Source organism: Eulemur rufifrons, chromosome 17, assembly GCF_041146395.1.
Source record: "Eulemur rufifrons isolate Redbay chromosome 17, OSU_ERuf_1, whole genome shotgun sequence".
NCBI classification, from domain to species: Eukaryota; Metazoa; Chordata; class Mammalia; order Primates; family Lemuridae; genus Eulemur; species Eulemur rufifrons.
In genome coordinates this window covers 45916102-45938275 of record NC_090999.1, presented here as the reverse complement: position 1 = coordinate 45938275, position 22174 = coordinate 45916102, and the positions used below count along the sequence as shown (strand labels likewise).

The following is a 22174-nucleotide window of genomic DNA, read 5'->3' as shown; positions in this document are numbered from 1 at the left end:
GCAACACAGTGAAATCAGAAGACTGAGACAGAGAAAAGAAAAACCCGGGTGTGTCCCTGCTTGGATTATGGGGGAAAAAAGAATTAAAAAATACATAAGAAAGGGCGACCAAGTTGTGAGGGGAGTAACCATTTATAAAAAGCCTACGGAGATCTTCCAGGCCGCCCTCCAAGCCACTGTACTCTTCCGCTCCCAGAAGCCCCGGGTGGCGGAAGTCGTCACTCAGCAGAGACAGAGCCCGCGGCGCGCACCTCGCACTAGGCTCGCCATGGCAATGGCCGGCGGCGGCGGCGGCGGCGGCGGCGGCGTCCCGGAGGAGGACTCGGTGCTGTTCCGGCGTGGTACAGGCCAGGTGAGGCTTTCGCAGCACCCTCCTCTCGTGCCCCGCACTCCTTCTCCAGCCGCTCTGCGGGACTTGAGCCGTCTGTTCACCGTAGAGTCGTGGTCCTGGTGTTTCTACATCTTTTCCCACTCCTCTCCCTGCGATCCCCATACCCAAGCTCCTTCCTCGTGCAACTTGGGCGCCCTGATGGCTTCGGCCCGAGGCCTTAGCGCAACTTGACGATACGTTGGTTTGTCCACCCTTCCTGACTTGGGGCGGAGCCAGGGGGAAATAAGGAAATCGGTTGGGAGCCTTGAAATCATCCAAACTTAGATCAAGGTGTTAGTAGGAGTTAAAGTATTTGGATTCCGAATATATTTTGAAATCAGAGGCAACAGGTCTTGCATATGGAGTTGATTATGGAGGTTTGAGAGAGGAAGGTTAAAGATAACTCGTCCTGAACAGTTGAAAAGATGAAATTGCGTTTTACTAAGATGGGGAATAGGGAAGATTGAAATAGAGCGGGTTTATAAGGGGGATATCAGAAGATGGCATCGTGAGGATGAAAGCTGATTGAAGTAAGTTCCAGAGTGGGAGAAATTCAAGGCAACATTTGTAAGCCAGTATTCAAGGAGTTTTATTACTAATATAAGTAGAAGGAAGAAAAATTGGGCAATAGATGGAGGGGGAAGTGAGGTAAAGAGAATTTTTAGTTGTGTTTTTTGATTGTTTAGTTTTTTGCTTTAAGATGGGAGCGACGTTTCAGCATGTTTGTGGGCTGATGGGGAAGATTCAGTAAGGGTGGGAAAACTGATGATGCAGAAAAGAAGAGAATTACTAGAGCAAAGTTTTATAGTGGGTAAGAAGATGGATTTGGCCTTTGTTAGAAACACTGGCAGTTCGTGTAGTGAAGCGGGTACAGATATGTGTGAATGGGCAGATTCTGTGGCAGGAGATTGTGAAGATTCTGATTGTTACCTGTTAGTGAAGGAAGCAAGGTCATCAGCTAGGAGCTAGCATAGAGGGAAAGGTGTTGGAGGTTTGAGGAAAGAGAAGGTAGGGAGTAGTTCTCTAGGAAAGTGCGTTGAGTGTTGAACTAGAGAAATTTAGTGGAACTGTTGATAGGCAGCATGAAGGGTTTGCTTGAGATTTGTAGTCATGAGTTTAAGGGGACCAGACAGCAAGATTAATCGTGTGTGGTGGGGCGTGCACGTAGTTAACAGAGAGTTGAAATTAATAGGGTTGTAATTTTACCACGTGGATATGAAGAAGTGAGGGGGAGAGGCACAAATGAATTATCTTAATGATTGACCATGGAATTTAAGCTTGTTAAAAAAGGAATTAAGTACATTAAGACCTGAGGCACAGTTTAAAAACTGGGAGGATGGGCCGGGCGTGGTGGCTCAGCCTGTAATCCTAGCACTCTGGGAGGCTGGGAGGCAGAGGCGGGAGGATCGCTCCAGGTCAGGAGTTCCAGACCAGCCTGAGCAAGAGTGAGACCCCGCCTGTACTTAAAAAATAGAAAGAAATTAGTTGGACAACTAAAAAAAAAAAAAGATTACCCGGGCATGGTGGCGCATGCCTGGAGTCCCAGCTACTTGGGAGGCTGAGGCAGTAGGATTGCTTGAGCCCAGGAGTTTGAGGTTGCTGTGAGCTAGGCTGATGCGACGACACTCTAGCCCAGGCAACAGAAAGAGACTCTGTCTCAAAAAAAAAAAAAAAAAGTGGGAGGATCAACATTTTTTCTATCCCAGTGAAATGGAATAATTGTCATCATCAAACTACTAGAAAGAATAACTTGCAGAGCCTAAAAGGTGGTGGGTGATTACAGAGTAGGATTCTTTAAACTGTATTTATGGAGAGGTTGTAGTAATTGGTTATAAAAACCATAGAAGTGAGTGGCTGAGACTGGGAAATGTACAACACTATTGCTAAAGAGGAGTTTAAAGACCTACAAATACAGGTTATTAGAAGGATCATCTACGTGGATTTTTTAAAACTTTAATTTTTCTTTTTTCTTTAAAGACAGGGTCTCCCTCTGTCACCCAGGCTGGAGTGCAGTGGCACCATCATAGCTCACTATAACCTTAAACTCCTGGCTCAAATAAATGACCTTCCACCTCAGCCTCCAGAGTAGTTAGGACTACAGTCATGTGCCACCACACCTGGCTATTTGTTGTAGGAGAGGGTTGCCCAGGCTGGTCTGGAACTCCTGGTCTCAAGTGATCCTCCCACCTTGGTCTCCAAAAGTGCTGGGATTACAGGTGCAAGCCACCGTGTCTGTCCTTTCTGTTCATTTTAAAATGTGTCATTTCCCAGTCTGGCAATAACAGTTGAGATATGAAGAGTTTGGGTTGCTGTATGTCTAGGTATCTTAGTGTAAGAGTGCCCTCTTCTGTTGATATGGTGGAGTACAGTTTCCTATATCAGTAGTGACTTTTGCAGTTGCAGGAGAATGTCTTCTGATTTTGTGATTTCCTTATTTCTTCAGGACGCTTAATTTCTACTGTTTACTCTCCTTCCTTTTGCCAAATATCCAAGGAACAGCTCCCCTTGCAAGTAGCGGTGTAACCTTTGATTACTTTCTGTAGCTGCAAAACAACTTACTGATTGTAAGACTTTTTATCTTATAGAGAGATTGAAAATTTTACATTGGAACATACTTCGTTCTATATAATGGAGATTAACAGGAGAATGACCAAAAGTAGTGTTACAACTAAATGAATTTTATGGCAAACTTTTCTGGAATTCATTGATTTACTACTACTATACCAAATCCAAGATTCTGGCTGAAGGTGTTTTATAACCTGTCTTCTAATCACCCACATGATGTATCCAAACTATCTCCAATTGCTCTATAGTAAGAATTTGATTCTAGTCGGACTTGTCTCACTGATCCCTGAAATACAATGTGTTTTATTTTTAATTAAAGAAAATCACATAACCAAATGTATCATCCTAGCCATTTTTAAGTATATAGTTCAGTAGCATGTTAATATTGTTGTGCAGCAGATTTCCAGAACTTTTTTATCTTGCAAACTGAAACTCTACCCATTAAACAACTCCCCATTTCCCCTGGTAATCACCATTCTTTCTTTTTTATTATTGTTATTATCATTATTATTATTATTTTTTGAAACAGGTCTTGCTCTGTCGCCTGGACTAAAGTGTCGTGGCATCAGCCTAGCTCACAGCTACCTCAGACTCCTGGGCTCAAGCAATCCTCCTGCCTCAGCCTCCCTAGTAGCTAGGATTACAAGTGCAAACCACAACATCCAGCTGATTTTTTCTATTTTTAGTAGAGATGGTGTCTTGCTCTTGCTCAGTCTGATCTCAAGCTGGTCACAAACTCCTGACTTCAAGCGATCCTCCTGCCTCAGCCTCCCAGGGTGCTAGAATTACAGGCGTAAGCCACCATGCCTGGCACATTCTTTCTATTTCTGTGAATTAGACTACTTTAGATACCTCATATAATCTTAAAAATCAATGAAAACTTAAAGTCAATGTGTTTATTTTTGCTTCCATGCTTTTTTTTTCTTGGGCTCATGCTTTTCCCCAAAATACTTTCTATTTTTTTCTCTACCTGTTCAAATCCTGTTGATTTTTATTTTCTAGGCCTGTTTCCTCCATATGATCATTCAGTATACGTTAATTTCTTTCCTTTTTAATTAAAACATTTATTGTTTATATTTCACATTTTAGTGTTTTATAATTTTTTTCTTTTGTGTGACAAGATGTCTGAAATCCCTAGTTAGATATCTCTTGAGAGCAAGTAGCATATTTTCATATACCTCTTAATGATGTGCACAGTGCTTAGTAGATAGTAGGTGTTCAAAAATATTTCTTTTTAAATTAAATTTATACAAAAATAGAAATAATGATTTTTTAGCTCTTTTTCAGATTACTCAATATCACTCCCATTTAAAATGAAAATTAATTGATTAGTCATTATTAACAGTTTGTATCCTTACAATCTACACATATAATGTCAAGAGAAAAAATATTCTTTGGATCACAGTGTCTGTGGTTAGAATGGCATTGCCATAGTCTAAAGTCAAGTTTATGGCTGGATGTTTTCCCACCCTGCCAAACTAAACCTTATCTTAGTTGAAATGTAGCTAGCCTTGAACAAATCTACTCATAGTTGATGGACAGGAATTAAATTGTGGGGGCATTCACTTTATGACATACCTCTTAGAACATTTACATTTGTCCAGTTTTGAGGGTAAATTCACATAACCTCTAGGCAGATAGGCTTCCTGTAACTTTATTTAGGGTTTATAATACCTACATATTTTAAATTCAGTGTAATTTGGTTATATCTAGGTTAAGATGGCTCATGGCACTATCTAACATATGAGATTTTTTGGGTTTTTTTCCTGAGACAGCGGAGTCTTGCTCTATCGTCCCAGGTAGAATGCAGTGGCATCATCCCAGCTCACTGTAACCTCAAACTCCCAGATTCAAACGATCCTCCTGCCTCAGCCTCCCAAGTAGCTGGAACTATAGGCAATGCCACAATGCCTGACTAATTTTTCTATTTTTAGTAGAGGTGAAGGTCTGGCTCAAGCTGGTCTCAAACTAACACATGATGTTTTTGATGAAACCTATCTGAACATGAATTGTTTTTATTCCTTGCCTTCTCCAGAGTGATGATTCTGACATTTGGGATGATACAGCATTGATAAAAGCTTATGATAAAGCTGTGGCTTCATTTAAGGTATGACATATTTACTTATTCTTTTTCTTATTTTCTCGTGTTATTCATTTGGAAAAAAATGAATTGCTAACATACTTAAAGTAAGTGTTAAAGTACACATTATTCAGTTTTCATTTTGAAGCTAGATGCTAATATGGTTAATTAAATGAGATATCTTCCTTTAAAAGTTGATAGCCTGTCATCCCTTTCGAAGAGGCAATAAATATAAACAAACTTTTAAACACTATTCCTTTCAATATTTTTACATTGTGTCAAACTGTAGAAGTCCTCTAATTCAGATTGGTAGGAAAAGGACAATCTGAATTACAATTTTAAACAATAAGCTTTTAGTGAAATAATAGTGATGAAGACAAATACCAGTAGTGCAGTAATTAATACTTGTAGAGTATTGACAATATTCTAAGCGCTGTTCTTAGTACTCTGTATGTAGTAAATTAATTCAATCCTCCCAAATCCTATAAATTGGATATTGAGTCAAGTGTTCTTCATGGTAGGAATAATACAGTTCTTCTAGAACTGTATATTTCCAGTGTAGTCTGGTTCTGTGGCCCAAACAAGACATTTATACAGTTGTCTGGCATCATCACCTTCCCCCCATCTGAGGTCTTATTGAGCACCAAGTATGCAGAGTCATCAATACTGTATTCGTCTGACCCTGTATGTTGAGTCAGCAGTAGTCCAGGCTAGGTTGAGCCCACACAGAATACACTCAGAGCATAAAGAGAACTAAGTACGTGGAGTCCACTTCCTTCTCCTACTTACTTTTGTAACATGAGGTAAGGATCAGGCCTCTATGTTATCTTTGCAGCTGAATTCTAGATATTTTCGTATGCTTTTCAGTATACACTGAAACTAGAAGTGGACTAAGAAAGAGTTACCAAGAGAGTTCTGTAAAATACAGATTGAAATGGGGCTCAGTGTGGGATAGAGTTGGTGATATTGCAGGGGGAAATAGTCTGAGTAAGGGAGGGAAAGAACTGATTTGGGGAAGAGATAGTTTAGTTTTAGTCATGTTGAGTTTCAGGTATGTGTGAGCCTGTGCAATTGGTAATTGGAAATGTTGGGCTGAACCAAGGAGAAAAGTCAGAGCTGGATAATAGCTTTGGAAGGCTGATTGCAGACTGTTGTAATTGAACTAATAAGAATAGATGGCCTCAAGCAGCTGAAGAAGGATGGCTAGTTCTTGTTGGGAATGCGTAAATTTAAGACTTGATCTGAGGCTGGGCACAGTGGTTCATTCCTGTAATCCTAGCACTTTAAGAGGCTGAGGCGGGGCGATCACTTGAGGCCAGGAGTGTGTGACCAGCCTGGGTAACAGTGAGGCACTATCTCTACGGAAAAAAAAAAAAAAGACTTAATCCAGAGAAGTAATAAAAAACACTGGGGCCCTACATTGCTCTGTCATAAATATCAGAATAAATAGGTGATTAACAGGATCTAATGTTACAGAGAGATTGAAAGCAAGAAGACTTAATTAAAAGGATCTTTAGAGCTGATAATCAGATGTATGGTGCCTTCGAGAGCAGTTTCTATGGTGTGTGGGATGGTGAAAAGAGGAAGTAGAGATTTTCTGAGGTGATGAGGCCTTAACACCAGCTTATAATGTTAACTGAGTTACGTTGTAACTTTTTTTTAATGTATCACTCTGTAACATGTACATTTCTATTCTTGTTTTCATAGCATGCTCTAAAGAATGGTGACATTTGTGAAACTTCAGATAAACCAAAATGCACACCTAAAAGAAAACCTGCTAAGAAGAATAAAAGCCAAAAAAAGAATACCGCAACACCCTTGAAACAGGTTATTTTATTTTATTTTTTTGAGACAAAGTCTCTCTCTGTTCCCTGGACCACATTACAGTGGCACAATCATAGCTCGCTACAACCTCAAACTCCTGGGCTCAAGTGATCTGCCTCAGCCTCCTAAGTAGCTGGAACTACAGGCATGCACCACTATGCTCGGCTAAATTTTGTATTTTTTGTAGAGAAAGAGTCTCACTGTGTTGCTCACTGGTCTCAAACTCCTGGCCTCACGCAATCCTCCCTCCTCAGCCTCCTGAAGTGCTAGGATTATAGGCGTGAGCAATAGCACCCAGCCCTGAAACAGGGTATTTTAGAATATTGAGATTTAACTTCAAAGGATTACTTGTTACTGTCTTTATTGAGTAGTGTAAACTATCTTTAACTTCAGTGATTAGTATAGTATTTTCTACTGATGTGTAATCATAAAGTGGTTTTTTTTTTTTTTTTTTTTTGGTGTCCCTTGGCTTTAATAGGACATAAAACTTCTAAAACAACTATTAAACTTTCTATTGTTTGAGATCATGCATGTAAAAGGAATTAGATGGGGAAGATAAATGCTGACATCAGGACAGTATTTACTTTGTGGGTTGGGGAAGAAGGTGATGCTGTTTGGGAGGAGTACCTGAGGGCCTTAAATTGAATTGGCTGTGTTTTACTACCTTTTTTTTTTTTTTTTTTTTGAGACAGAGTCTAACTGTGTTGCCTAGGCTAGAGTGAGTGCCGTGGCGTCAGCCTAGCTCACAGCAACCTCAAACTCCTGAGCTCAAGCGATCCTCCTGCCTCAGCCTCCTGAGTAGCTGGGACTACAGGCATGCACCACCATGCCCGGCTAATTTTTTCTATATATATATATATATTTTTTTAGCTGTCCATATAATTTCTTTCTGTTTTTAGTAGAGATGGGGTCTCGCTCTTGCTCAGGCTGGTTTCGAACTCCTGAGCTCAAACGATCCGCCCACCTCGGCCTCCCAGAGTGCTAGGATTACAGGCGTGAGCCACCGCGCCCGGCCCCTTTTTTTTTTTTTTTTTTTTGAAAGCCAATCAAATTTAGTGTTTTACTTCTTAAGTTGAAAGATGGGTGTCTTTTTTTTCCTTTTTCTTCAAAAACCCTAAAACTATTAATTCCAGGGAACCCAAAAGTCTAGGTAGAGTCACTTCCGCTAGTTAAAAACAGGAGACCTGGAAGCTAAGCATTTTGATGTCTTAGAAGTCAACTTTAGTTTCATCCGTACCAAGGTGTAAGAGAGCTAACAGTTGACGAACACTTGCTCCGTGCCAGACCAGAGTGCTGGACACTTTATACACTTTCCCTCCTTCTTATTCTTCACAACAAATATGGGAAGTAGATTTTATTATAGCCATTTAACAGGAAAAATAAGACTCAAAGAGATTAAGAAATTTGTCCATGATATATAAATGGGAGAGTTGGAATTCAAATGTATGCATTTTGGGCCCCAAGCCTATTTCACTATATCATGTAGCCTTGTAAATCAGTTAACTATTCCCTCAACCCTCCACTCCCCACCCCTTCTCCATGCAAGATTATAGTTTGCCCCTTTAAAAGAAATTTATGTATATGTTTGTATCTTTGATTTCTTTTGTAGTGGAAAGTTGGTGACAAATGTTCTGCCATTTGGTCGGAAGATGGTTGCATTTACCCAGCTACCATTGCTTCAGTTGATTTTAAGAGGGAAACCTGCATTGTGGTTTACACTGGATATGGAAATAGAGAGGAGCAAAATCTGTCTGATCTTCTTTCCCCAACCTCTGAAGTAGCTAATAACATAGAACAGAATGCTCAAGAGGTAAGGATACAAAAAGATTCGATTCCTGGAAGCAGAAACCAGATGAAAAACTAAGCAGTATACCTAGTTGTCAGTTTGATTCACTGAGGCATTACATTTTTCTTAATGACACCTTTTAACAAAAATATTTACATTTTTTCTTTTTAAAGAATGAAAATGAAAGTCAAGTTTCAACAGATGAAAGTGAGAGCTCCAGGTCTCCTGGAAATAAGCCAAATAACATCAAGGCAAAAGCTACTCCATGGAACTCTTTTCTCCCTCCACCTCCCCCCATGCCTGGGTCAGGCCTGGGATTGGGAAAGGTAAACCTCCTACTCAGAAAAGGTTTCCCAGGAAATAGTTTATATTGGGACTTTTAACCCCTCCATTAAGTGGTTTGTGGCTTTCCCATGAAACATTTGTAGTTCTTTTTGGGTGTTACAAATATCCTCTTGAGAATTGTTTGAAAAGATAATAAGATAACAGTGCAAAATGATTTATACTGAAAGACTTACCCAATTACTTTTGTGGAGTATTGGGTATTAGAGTAATAATTTAGCAAAGTTAAATAAGTTAGTTTTTTGAGACAGGGTTTCACTTTTGCTGAGGCTGGGGTGCAGTGGCATCATCATAGGTCACTGCATCCTCCAGCTCCTGGGCTCAAGTGATCCTCCTGCCTCAGCCTCCGTAGTAACTTGGACTGTGGCAGCATGCTACCACACCTGGCTAATTTTTTTATTTTTTGTAGGCTCTCACTATTGCCCAGGCTGGTTTTAAACTCCCAGCCTCAAGCTGTCCTGCGTTGGCCTCCCAAAATGTTAAGATTACAGGCATGAGCCACCACATGTGGCCAGAAAGTATTATGATATGCTGTAGTTCCCCATGTCACCTATATAAAATATGTAAAAAAAAAAAAAAAAAATCTTTACATCTATCTAATATAGACAGAATCCTGAGGATCTCCCAGATTGTTTTGTAGAGTTAAAATATAAGCATTGTTTTCATTTATGGTTCTTTCGGTGATAAGTAACAAATCAACTTAAAATAGATTTTTATCATACTTTAGGTTATGTCATGGAACCCAAGGGTATGTCCCTTTTTAGTTCTTTTGTGTAAAGCAGTGATTTCCCTGAAGAGTATGGTATTTAGGCAGTAATTTTTAAAAATCAAGCATGACTCATCAGAATTTTTTCTTAAGATTTTCTGTGATCACTTTCTTATTGAGGCTTATTGTATAAAGTTTCTTAACTCTAAAATGATTAAACCTCTTAGTTAATGTATATCATGCTTCATTAGTCTCAGGGAGCTGATTTTTATTAGGTGAGAGGTCTGCTAGTTTTCAAAATATAATTTAGTTAGCTAAAAGGACTTTTTCCATTCGAAAATTACACAATTTAGTTAATGAAATTGGGGATATAGTCTTTTGTGATGAAAATGTCTTGCTGAATACACTGTCTCTGATTCATTAAGTAATCATAAATCTTCCTTACTTTTGTTTTACTTCCATAATGTCTATGAGAGAAAATGAGAAAAATCTAGAAGTCATCATTTGACTTCAGGATTTGGTACATGGAATTCCATTTAATCTTTTTGATACATGTAATACACATATTCTCGGTAATTGTTTTTACCCTTTTGGTATTGAATCCTTTTTCTTCCTTTCATATGGATGTCAGTAAATTAATTTTCCTTTGAAATATTCTTTATAGCCAGGTTTAAAATTCAATGGCCCACCACCACCACCACCACCACCACCTCCCCACTTCCTGTCATGCTGGCTGCCGCCACTTCCTTCTGGACCACCAGTAAGTACAAAAGAATTCAGATTAAACTTCTATATAGGATTTAGCAGAATATAGGGAATTGTGCAATGTCAATTTAGACCATCCCTAGGGCCAGATTCTAATGAGTAAAAATTTGAATTTAATCTCTGGGTTTTTTGTTTTTAATGCCCTTCTATTACTCGGACACAGTACTCTTATAGCCCCAACTCTAAGCTCTATATTGCCTGATTCTTTCCTGGCAGAAATTGCCATGTATCTATAGGGAGGTAATTCTCATTCTAAAGAATTTATTATTTTGCCCTGCCATATATGCTTGGATGTCAGCTTCTGATCATGTAAAGTGGATTTCTCATGGTATATTTTTAGGCATTAACAACAGATACAAAGACACTTTTTGGCAGACTATGTATATTGGGGTGGGGGTAAGGCAGATCTTCTACCCACGACCTTTATTAATATGGCCCTTGAAAAGAATGCTCCATGCACGTGTGCGAGCATGTGTGTGTGTTGGGAGAAAACATGAAAGTATGCTTGATCTTTCATTCATACCTTCATAATGGAACAGTAATGTAGTCTAATTAAATAAAAAACTATAAACATTTTAAGTCACCTATTGTCTTTTAATCCTTGTTGAATTTTATTGGTCTTTTCTTGTTATTGATTGGCTTTCTCCAGATGTTAGATTTTTTTAAAAATTTAAATATGAGATGACATGGGATATAAGAAAAGATACAATTGATATCTAGCATTCTGTATGTAATACTGAATCTCCAGAATTCACTTTTTTTTTTTAGTTGTTTTTTTTTTCCCTTAGCTCCCCCACCCACCCCTCCCCCCACATTGTTACTTGTTGGATACACCATAATTTTTTCCATTTTCAGATAATTCCCCCACCACCTCCCATATGTCCAGGTTCTCTTGATGATACTGATGCTTTGGGAAGTATGTTAATCTCTTGGTACATGAGTGGCTATCATACTGGCTATTATATGGTAAGTAATCACTCAGCATATTTTCCTGACAATTTCTTTGTGATTATGTGACTTTGTATATAAGTTTAAAAAATACAACTATCTGTCTCTTAAATTACTGTTGCATTGTCCCTAAGTGTATTTGTAGTTTATTTTTAAAAATCTTTCATGCTGTTATTAAATTTTTTTTGTGCCCCAACTAGATAAAGGAAATTAGATTATTTGGTTATACATTTTTTAATTTAAATAATATTCTTTCTAAATTATTTTTAATCTTAGCAGTTTTCTGCTTTGAAGTGAAATAATTGTAGGGGATGGACAAAGGGATAATCTTTTGCAAAAGAAAGATGAAATTCTTTCTGTGCATAGAAAAATGTCTGAGGTAATATGTACCAAATTAGACCTTGGTGACTGAGGCTTCAAACTTGTCATTTTATACTTTAGTCTACTATAGACATGTTCTATTATATTTTAGTGCAAAATTTTAAAATTATTTTTAAAAGGAAGCTATTGTGCCATGCTGAAATGATGATGTGATATTATAGGCACTTGAAATTTTAGTTAATTAATATAGAAGAAAAGAAACAACTGACTTCAAGGTGTAATTTTTTAAGTGTATCATCTGTGCATGCGCCCATTAATACTTAAAATCTCTTCGGCTATTGTGTAACTGTGATATATTTGTATGTATGATGAATTTCCCACTTTAATGACATCTCAAACCAAATGCACCCAGAACAAAACTCTTGGTGTCACTCTGTGCACCCATATTCCCATAGCCTCTTAAATCTCAGTTAGCAATATCATGTGTACTAGCAGCACAAGTTGTTTAAGCAGAGTTAGCCTTGATTCCTCTCTTTCCCTCACTTGCTGTATCCAGTCTATAAGAGAGTCTTGTTGACTTTTTCCATATCGATACTGAATCAGTGTACTTAGCTTTCTTCTGCTACTGCTTCATTCAAGACAACATCATTTCTCTTTTTAAAAATTTGAGATATAATTCACATGCTTTACAATTAACCCTTTTAAAGTGTGCAGTTGGTGGCTTTTATTATATTCACCATATTGTACAACCACCACCACTATCTGATTCCAGAACATTTTCATTACCCACAAAGAAACCCCATACCCATTAGCAATCACTCCTTTAGATCCTCTCCTCCCAGCCCCTGACAACCACTAATTTACTTTTTATGGATTTGCCTATTCTGGATATTTCATATAAATGGATTCATACACTATGTGGCCATTTGTGCCTGGACTCTTTTACTTAGCATAAGTTTCTCAGGGTTCATTCATGTTGAACCATATATCAGCACTTTATATCTTTAATTGCTGAGTGATATTTCATCATATGGATATACTATATTTTGTTTATCCAGATGGGCATTTGGGTTGTTTCTTCTTTGTGGCTTTCATGAATAATGCTGTTACAAACACTTCTGTGCAAAATTTTGTTATGGACATGTTTTCAGTTCTCTTGGGTATGTACCTAGGAGTGTAATTATTGGCTGTTATGGTAAAATCTGTTTAGCTTTTTGAGAAACTGTCAAACTGTTTTCCAAAGTGGCTGTACCATTTTACATTCCCACCAATAGTTTAGGAACCTCCTTATTTCTCTACATCCTCAAGCAGTCCTCCTGCCTCAGCCACCCAAAGTGTTAGGGTTACAGACATGAGCCACCGTACCCAGCCAGCTCCTGGTCTTTAATGGTTTTATTTTAATAAACGAGTATAACACAAGTAATTTTATGTCGTATATTTTATTTGACGAAAATAAGGTATAAGTGAGCTTAGGAACATCACTGGACTTAGTAAAGGAAGAAAAACTTTTTTTTTTTTTTTTTTTTTGAGACAGAGTCTTGCTCTTTTTGCCCTGGCTAGAGTGCCATGGCGTCAGCCTAGCTCACAGCAACCTCAAACTCCTGGGCTCAAGCGATCCTTCTGCCTCAGCCTCCCGAGTAGCTGGGACTACAAGCATGCGCCACCATGCCCTTTTTTCTGTATATATTTTTAGTTGTCCAGATAATTTCTTTCTATTTTTTAGTAGAGACGGGGTCTTGCTTTTGTTCAGGCTGGTCTCGAACTCCTGAGCTCAAATGATCCACCCGCCTCGGCCTCCCAGAGTGCTAGGATTACAGGTGTGAGCCACCGCGCCCAGCCTAAGAAAAACTTCTTAATTGCAGCCTAACAACTATTCATTTGGGGATCATTTTAAAAGCATAGTGGAAGGCTGTAAACTTATATTTTGAACATATTTTGTTAAATAAAGTTAATAAAATGTCTTATGTGAAAGAAAATGCTTACCAACATTTGTTGATAATATGTATGTTATTCTTTTAATTTCCTCTCCTTTATTTTCCTTATAGGGTTTCAGACAAAATCAAAAAGAAGGAAGGTGCTCACATTCCAATTAAGGAGTAAGTCTGCCATCATTACGAAATTTAATCTTATTTTTGTATAAATTTTGTGGAAAACAACTATGTAACATTTTAAAAATTTTGAAATGTTACCTAGTTGAAAGGTTAATGTAAAACAACATTAAAGACATTTTGATGCCAAAGATTAGCTACAAGGTTGAGATCTGCATCCCTCTAAAATTCTCCTGGTGTCGAAGTGTCATCTCACCAAATTCTTGCTGGTTGGTTTTTTGGAAAAAATATACTTTTACAATAAAGAGATCCGTAGGATCTGATTACCTTTTGCATCACTGGTAGTCAGATAACCAGGCATTTTTTTTTATTTGTGATGTTGTATGAAGTACACTGTATTACCTATGAAGCATTCTCATCAAAAAAGCTTAACTGGAATTTAGTCAAGCCTTTAGATCTAATTTCCCGTTTGCAGGAAATAAACTGGGGATAGAACAACAAGTTAAATGACACCACTAAAGAAACGATCACACAGGTCCAGAATGTGGAATGCCATAGAAGATAACTGGCCTCATTTCTTCAAAATATCAGTGTTGGAAAAGAAAAAGCAAGGTGGAATAGTTAACTATTCTAGATTAAAAGTTACTTAAGAGACATAATAACCAAATGCAATGTGGAATCCTTGATTGGACCCTGGTTTGTAAAACCATTTGACTTGGGGTGGGGATGATTGAGAAAATTTGAATATGGACTAGATTTTAAATGATATTAGATAATTATTGCTAATTGTATGGGCTGTGAGAAGGGCATTGTAGTTTATAGAAGAATGTTTTAATTTGCATACTGAAATATTTTTGGAATGAACTGTTACAGTGTCTCTAAAATATTGTAAAATGGTTTAGCAAAATGTATGTGTGTGAAGCATAAATGGCAAAATGTCACTAACTGGTGTGTATATGGATGTTCATTGTACTATTTTTTTTTCTATTTCCTGTATGTTTAAAAGTATATAATAAAAATATTTAATTGTTTTTAAAATTAGCTATGTGTCTGTCATTGTATTCCTTTTTTGCTTATTACTTTATACTTTTCACCCATATTCATCTATATTTTGATATGAATGCCATCATAGCTGTTTGTGTGTGTGTGTGTGTGTGTGTGTGTGTGTGTCTCCCCACTTAATGTCACATTTTTTATGTCTTTGCATACTTTTTCTGTCAGTGTTCGCCTAATGTATGTCACTGTACCTTTTGTGGAGTAGTTTTTGCCATTCTGGATAACATTATAGTAAATGCCTTAGTATATGTAGTAATTTTATTCTGTTATAGTTTCAGGAAAAATTTCTGGATTATGACTTTGATACAAGATTATGAACGTTATAATTCTTGGTAGATGTTTCCTTGAAAAGCAAATTTTTAAAAATCACATTTTCTTTTCTGTTTGCAGAATGGGAGTTGTAGTCCTAGGAGGGGTATTTTCTAAATTATATAAATTATCACAAAGTGTAATTACTCATATTTCATTCTTTGGTTAGTTATCTTTTTTTTTTTTTTTTTTTTTTTTTTGAGACAGAGTCTCGCTCTGTTCCCTGGGCTAGAGTGCCGTGGCGTCAGCCTAGCTCACAGCAACCTCAAACTCCTGGGCTTTAAGCAATCCTGCCTCAGCCTCCCGAGAGGCTCAGACTATAGGCATTTGCCACCATGCCTGGCTAATTTTTTTCTATATAGATTTTTAGCTGTCCAGGTCATTTCTGTCTATTTTTAGTAGAGATGGGGTCTCGCTCTTGCTCAGGCTGGTCTCGAACTCCTGACCTCGAGCTATCCACCCGCCTTGGCCTCCCAGAGTGCTAGGATTACAGGCGTGAGCCACTGCACCCGGCCTGATTAGTCATCTTCGTTCAGTTGAAGATATTTACCTGGCATATTCAGCCAATTCTAAAAGGATAAATAGAAAAATCAGGCAGAGGATGGAATGAGTTAGTCTGTTCCAGGCAGAGAATGTTCAAAGCCAGAAGCATTAGGGGATGTGTGTTTAGAGGCATAAGGTAGCTCAGATGTCACATCATTATTCCTAATGCCACCCAGCCTTCTTATCCACCACCCCCTGTTCATGTAATTTCCCCTCCTTGAATACACTCTCTGCTTATTTCTATTACATAGCTTTTTACATTATATTATCTTTATTGTTTATATATCTGTCTTTGCTCTGTCATTAGAGGAGAGGTACTGCACCTTGTTCTTCACTGTTTCTACAGTATCTGGCAGTTTTTTGAAGCTGAGGATGAACTTAGAGCATAGGGTGGAGGGACTGTCAAAGAAGAGAGAAAATGGTAAATGGAAAGAAATTTCAGAGTTGTTTTCAGATCCATCTTTCATTCATAATGAAGGGATTTAGGCATTAGTTTTATGTCTTGCTAGTTTTGAAAAAGACTTAGCAAACGCTGTATTAGGTTAAATGGTTTTAAATGTTGAGTTAATCATAATGGTGTTTGACTTAAGGTTATTTTTAGGCATTATTTACCTTAAATATTGAATAATGAAGCTGCTTCCCCCTTAGGTACAGACAGGAAATGTAAAGCCACCACACTATTCCTAGTAATAAGGTCAAAACAGAGCTGGTTCCCTGGCTATCACTATAGTAATTGTCGTTGTGGTTATAAGGGATCCCAGATGGGAAATTCCATGGTCTGTTCCACAGCCACAGCAGGACCTACATGCAGAAGACAGAAAAACATAAGGTGCTGTATTTGAAGAGAGCCTTCAGTAAGGGATCAGCCAGAGATTGCTCTGTCTGAGATGTAAGTTTAGCTTTTCTGCAGGGTTGCCATTAACAGAAGTAAACTACAGGGCTAATGTCTTTTAATTTTTAATTTTCATGAAATTAATCTTTTTTTTTTTTGAAACAGAGTTTCACTCTGTTGCCCAGGCTAGAGTGCCGTGGCGTCAGCTTAGCTCACAGCAACCTCAAACTCCTGGGCTCAAGCAATCCTCCTGCCTCAGCCTCCCGAGTAGCTGGGACTACAGGCATGTGCCCAGCTAATTTTTTCTATATATATTTTTAGCTGTCCATATAATTTCTTTCTATTTTTAGTAGAGACGAGGTCTCGCTCTTGCTCAGGCTGAACTTAAGTCTTAATGGAGTTTAAAGCTCTTGGTGATTGCAAAAACAATGGATTCAGTTCAGAAATCAAATTCTGAAAATGAAGAAGGGCAACTCCTCCTTTCGCATTACGTCCATGTTTTACATACAGCAATCAGTAGAAGGCATTTGATATTTAGTTATCTCACTAAGTGCTTGGGTGTTTTTATGTACAAATCATGACCTTTCAAGAGAATTAAAGATGTGTGCATAGGACTTCTTTTTTTTTAATAGCATTTTTGAGGTATAATTTATATACAGTAAAATGCACAGATTTAAATTGCAAAGTTTGGTCAGTATTGACAAATACTTGTTACACCTCAATCAACATAGAGAACGTTTCCCTCAACCAGGAAGTCCCTTCGTGTCCCTCTCTCCCCATTCACCACATTTGCCCACCCTGGCAACCACTGTTCTAACTTCTATGAGCAGATTACTTTTATCTATTTTAGAACTTCTTAGAATTAGACCATATTCTTTTGCATAGCATTATTTTTGAGGTATAATTACTTATGAGTTCAGCTACTGTCTTGGGATGATACATGTAGCATATTTTGAAGATAGCAATATGGTTGGAGAAGCTTTTGGAAAAACTAGGTTCTCAGCTTTGAAGTTCTGATTCTTTGATAACTAGTTATTGTGACACGTAAATTGACCTTTGTATTTGAAAGTGGCGTGTAATTTATGGTTAACCTATATTCACTTTAAGTAAAACCAGTTCTCGGTTACTAGGTAGAGGAAGGCAAATGTGAAGCAGTATACCTGAGCATTAATGAGCCTTTGTGTGAACCATTAATTATTAAAGACTTCTGGTTAATAATAAATAAAACTCCATATTATAAAATCTTGGTTTTAATAGACTGTTATCTATGTGTTAGTAGATTTAGGTTTTTATTGTAAAGGAAACCAGGAACTGCCACATGAAATTTTTCTTCCCACTATATGTACTAACAATAATAGTGGCTAGACTTAGTGATTATTGTATACTAGGCATAGTTATTTTGTTTAATCTTTATAACACCAATCCATTTAGATAATATCCCCATTTTACAGATGAGAAAGCAGACTCACAGGTAAAATGACTTGTGTTGGGCCACATAGTAAATGGTAGAATTCTGTACAACCTCTGAACTCTCCAGCTGTCAGCTCCTCAGTAACTGCTTTTGCCAGGCCCTGTGGAGTCTTGTCTTACATAAGTGCAATTTGGGATTTGGACAAAGACCTATGTGGAAATCCTATACAAATTTCTGAAGTTTCTTCTCTTCAAATCCCTCCTCTCTAGACCCTGCCTCCTTGGAGCTGCCTTCTTCCAAGGCCTGAACTCCAATCTCTGTTTCTTCCACTCAGGGAGACCAGTAATCTCAGGAAGTATCCCCCTTCCAGTCTGCAGTTTGGAAATCATATCCAGCCAGAAAGGGTGAATGCAAAGTTTACCTTATGGGTTTCCCTTTCTCGAGGATCTCAGCCGTGTACCATCTGTTGCCCAGTGTCTGCAAAGTGTTGTAACATATATTGTGCCCAGTTTTATAGTCTATGGCAGGAAAACAAGTTCACTACCAGTAATTCCCCCCTTTTTTAAAGACTAGTTGGTTTCAACAAATGTTTCAGCATTTTCTCCATGAATACTTGGCTGGATAGCACAGTACATTGCATCACCTTTCCCATTTTGGAACAATTAATTTTTAGTTGTTGCATGTTTTCTGAAAAATTAATCTGATGGTTAAAACAAAATGTATTTATTTTTCTTTTTTTTTTTTTTGAGACAGAGTCTCACTCTGTTGCCAGGGCTATAGTGCCGTGGAGTCAGCCTAGCTCACAGCAACCTCAAACTCCTGGGCTCAAGCAATCCTACTGCCTCAGCCTCCTTAGTAGCTGGGACTACAGGCATGCGCCACCACACCTGGCTAATTTTTTTTTTCTTTTGGTAGAGATGGGGTCTTGCTATGTTGGCCAGGCTGGTCTCAAACTCCTGGCCTCAAGTGATCCTCCCTCCTCAGCCTCCCAAAGTGCTAGGATTACAGGCATTTGCCACTGTGCCCAGCCCCCTTGTTAGATTTTGTTTAAGAATTATTTCTTGGCCGGGTGCAGTGGTTCACGCCTATAATCCTAGCACTCTGGGAGGCTGAGGCGGGAGGATCACTCGAGGTCAGGAGTTTGAGACCAGCTCTGAGCAAGAGCAAGATCCCGTCTCTACTAAAAATAGAAAGAAATGATCTGGACAGCTAAAATTATATATATAGAAAAAAAAAAAATAGGTGTCATCATAGAGCAGTACAGCCTTGAATTTGTGGCCTCAGGCAATCCTCCCACCACAGCTACTTGAGTAGTTGGGAATACAAGTGTGTGCCACTGTACCTATTTGTTTTTTAAAAAACAATATTGTTGCTTTGTTATATGTATAGTGGTCTGATAGGAAGATAAACATTTAAATGAATAAAGTAAGATCCAGAACTATGTGTATTATGCTACCTGCCATTTGTGTAAATCTATATGTATATATACGTATGTATGTACATTATCATCTCAGGGCAATACTCAAGTTACCTCTGAAGAGGAACTAGAATACACCCCCTTTTGTGGTTTTAAAATTTTTGTCCTGTGTACATGTATTGCAAATAAAAAAAAAATAGCATGTACTAAAATAAATCTAGTTATGATGTATTATCATTACCCCTTTAAACTTTTTAAATTTTTTATTTTTATAGGTAATTCATACAGTGTTCTTTAATAGGTAAGTGCTTTTTTCCTCACTATATCTTAGGGAGCATTCTATACAATATTTAAACTGTCTTGTTCTTTTAAACAGTTGCAGGATATTCTTATACAGAGATATGCACCATACTTATTCAATTGATATTTTATGGGTGAGAGTTTGTTTCCAACTGTTTGCTATTTAATATACAGTCAGTATATTTAGGATTAAATATATAGAATTAGAACTACTAGGTTAAAGAGGATATGCACTTAGAATTTTAATAAATTTTTGCCGAATTGCTCTCAGTAGAGGTTGTGTTAGTTTACATTCTCACCAACGTGGTCTTTTACCTTTCAGTTACTTTGTATACACATCTGTCTTCCTCTTTTGTCCACTTAAAACTATTTAAAGTAAATTCTGGTGCATAAGTGTACAAGATGAAGGAATATTTTTACCTGTCCTTTTAGCAAAATGTAGTGTTTCAGATTTTTATCATAAAATGTTATATAATGTAGTCCTTTCTGTTGAATGACTAACCAGATGAGACCACCATATTTCCTTTTTTCTCCTTAGAAATATATCAGTTCTTGAATTTGAGAGAATTTATCTAAGTAGTATATCTCACCTGAAGACTCATAGTTTTCATATGAACAATTTCACCACCATTTTTAGCCCAGAGCAGGGATTAACAAAGAGTTAGGTAGTAAATATTTTAGGTCATAGTTTTCCAACCACTGGAGTCAATGTTGGTATCTATGTCTTTATATTCATCTTCTAATTGGTTTAATAATTATGAAATAACTTTTTCTGTCAATTTTCTTCTCTTTGCTGTGATGGAGAGAAAATGAAAAAATCTGAATTCTCAACTGTTTTCAAGGAAAGTTTGTTTTTTGTTTAAAAAAAAAAAAAAAGACTACAAGGATGGTGTCTCCAGACTTCCATTAAAACTTTTTGAAAGATCATGTAATACTGGGCAGTAGAATAAGAAAACTGAAGGATCATGTAAACAATGATGACTTACCTCATCATCCTTTTAGGTGATTCCATCCTTCCATGTTCTTATTATTTTAGCCTTTTTTTAAAGCATAGTTGGAGGTAATAGGAGCGTGTATTATCTATTGATGCCTAACAAATTACCCTAAAATTTAGCAACTTAAAGCAGCAAACGCTTTTACCTCATAGTTTCTGTGGGTCAGGAATCCAGGAGCAGCTTAGCTGGGTGGTTCTGGGTGGTTCTTATGAGGCTGCAGTCATCTCAAGACTCTACTGGGTCTGGAAGATCCAAGCTCACTCACATGGTTGTTGGCAGGGGCCTCAGTTCCTTGCCACTGGAGGTTCCCTGTAGGCAACCTGAGAATCTAACTGGCTTCCCCCAGAATGAGTAACTCAAGAAAGTGAGAGCAAGGCCACACTTACCTTTATAACTTAGTCTCTGAATCACACACCATTACTTCCACCTTTTTCTATTCTTTAGATACAAGTTTCTAAGTCCAGCCCACAGTTAACTGGAGGGGATGACACAAGGGTATGAATAGCCAGAGGCAGAAATCACTGGGGAGAAATTTTGGAGGCTGGCTATCACAATGAGTTATAATAAAATGAATCTTGGGATGATGAATAACAAAATGTTTCAAGATAAGGGATGATAAACTCATTAAAATGCTATCTTTTAGGTTTATAAAAGGGTTCAGTAGAGTCACACTGTAATCGCAATAGGTGGTGTTTGTTTTTTTTAAATAAGTAAATTTTTTCTCTTTGTTCCTTGGCAGACCTCTAAGAAAGAATGTCATGAATCCTTACAAATAGTTAGAACTGTTAAAAAAAAAAAAAAAAAAACAACTTAGAAACTAAAATTGGGTTCAATAGACCTTGATGGTCTATTGGGGGTTAATTTTCATGTTTCTGCTTTCCTAATAATTTTTTTTAAATTTCTTCTTATTGTTTATTAAAATGAATATTTTAGGACCATAAATTTTCCTCTGAGTAATGTTATATTCTGGAGGTTGTCTTATGTAGAATTCTTATTATTGTTTTCTAGAAAGAAATTCCAAATTTTTGAGTTTTGTTTTCAACTCTAGAAATACTTAATGCTTTAATTTCTAGGTAGTTAGGTTTAACTTCTAATGTTATTATATTGTAGTTGGAGAATGTTATTTGTACAGTTGTAATCACTAATGTGTTTAAAATTTTTTTAACATGATTTTGATAATCATTTTATAATATGTTTTAAATCTTAGTAGGACAGACCAAATACCAGTACTTCTTAAAAATTTTTTTGGAATTCGCATAAGTCTTTATATTAGCATTTTTATGTTCTTTGTGCTCTATACAAAAATATTACATATTTTTATATTTGTGTTCCAGTGTATGTACCACAATCAGTATATTGCTTATATTTTCTCTGTTCTTTCTTTATGATTTTATAAGAAAATAGGTTTTTATATTTTATAATTTAGACTTTTTTCCTTTCAAATTCAGGTGCAGTTTTCTCCCAAGGAGAATAGTATTTTGATGTTTCCTTGTTGGACACTTGACTGGGTGGCACAATCATCTGTACTTCTTCCCTTATTGCATGTGTTCCATGCT

At 37.3% G+C, this 22174-nt stretch overlaps 1 protein-coding gene across 5 annotated transcripts; it reads left to right on the top strand.

The window, feature by feature from the left end:
* Positions 1–247: 247 nt before the first annotated feature.
* On the top strand, positions 248–22100 carry SMN1 (survival of motor neuron 1, telomeric). 5 transcript variants are annotated; one of them, XM_069491961.1, is made up of 10 exons: positions 248–352; positions 4971–5042; positions 6723–6842; positions 8449–8649; positions 8799–8951; positions 10338–10433; positions 11294–11404; positions 13753–13803; positions 19599–19624; positions 22067–22100. In XM_069491961.1, exons 1-8 carry the CDS (start codon positions 269–271, stop codon positions 13798–13800), a joined length of 885 nt encoding a protein of 294 aa, XP_069348062.1. In that variant the 5' UTR covers positions 248–268; the 3' UTR covers positions 13801–13803; positions 19599–19624; positions 22067–22100. The 5 variants fall into 5 exon arrangements, with proteins under 5 accessions (XP_069348062.1, XP_069348061.1, XP_069348064.1 ...); XM_069491960.1 differs by lacking the exons at positions 19599–19624; positions 22067–22100 and adding an exon at positions 14231–14796; XM_069491963.1 differs by lacking the exons at positions 13753–13803; positions 19599–19624; positions 22067–22100 and adding an exon at positions 14231–14796.
* The last annotated feature ends 74 nt before the right edge of the window (positions 22101–22174 follow it).

Bases quoted from the DNA above. Each gene is read 5' to 3' on its own strand.
- SMN1 (XM_069491961.1), top strand. From the start codon at position 269: ATGGCAATGGCCGGCGGCGGCGGCGGCGGCGGCGGCGGCGTCCCGGAG. The intron at 353-4,970 runs GTGAGGCTTTCG...TGCCTTCTCCAG, and splicing joins TCCGGCGTGGTACAGGCCAG to AGTGATGATTCTGACATTTG. The intron at 5,043-6,722 runs GTATGACATATT...TTGTTTTCATAG, and splicing joins AAGCTGTGGCTTCATTTAAG to CATGCTCTAAAGAATGGTGA.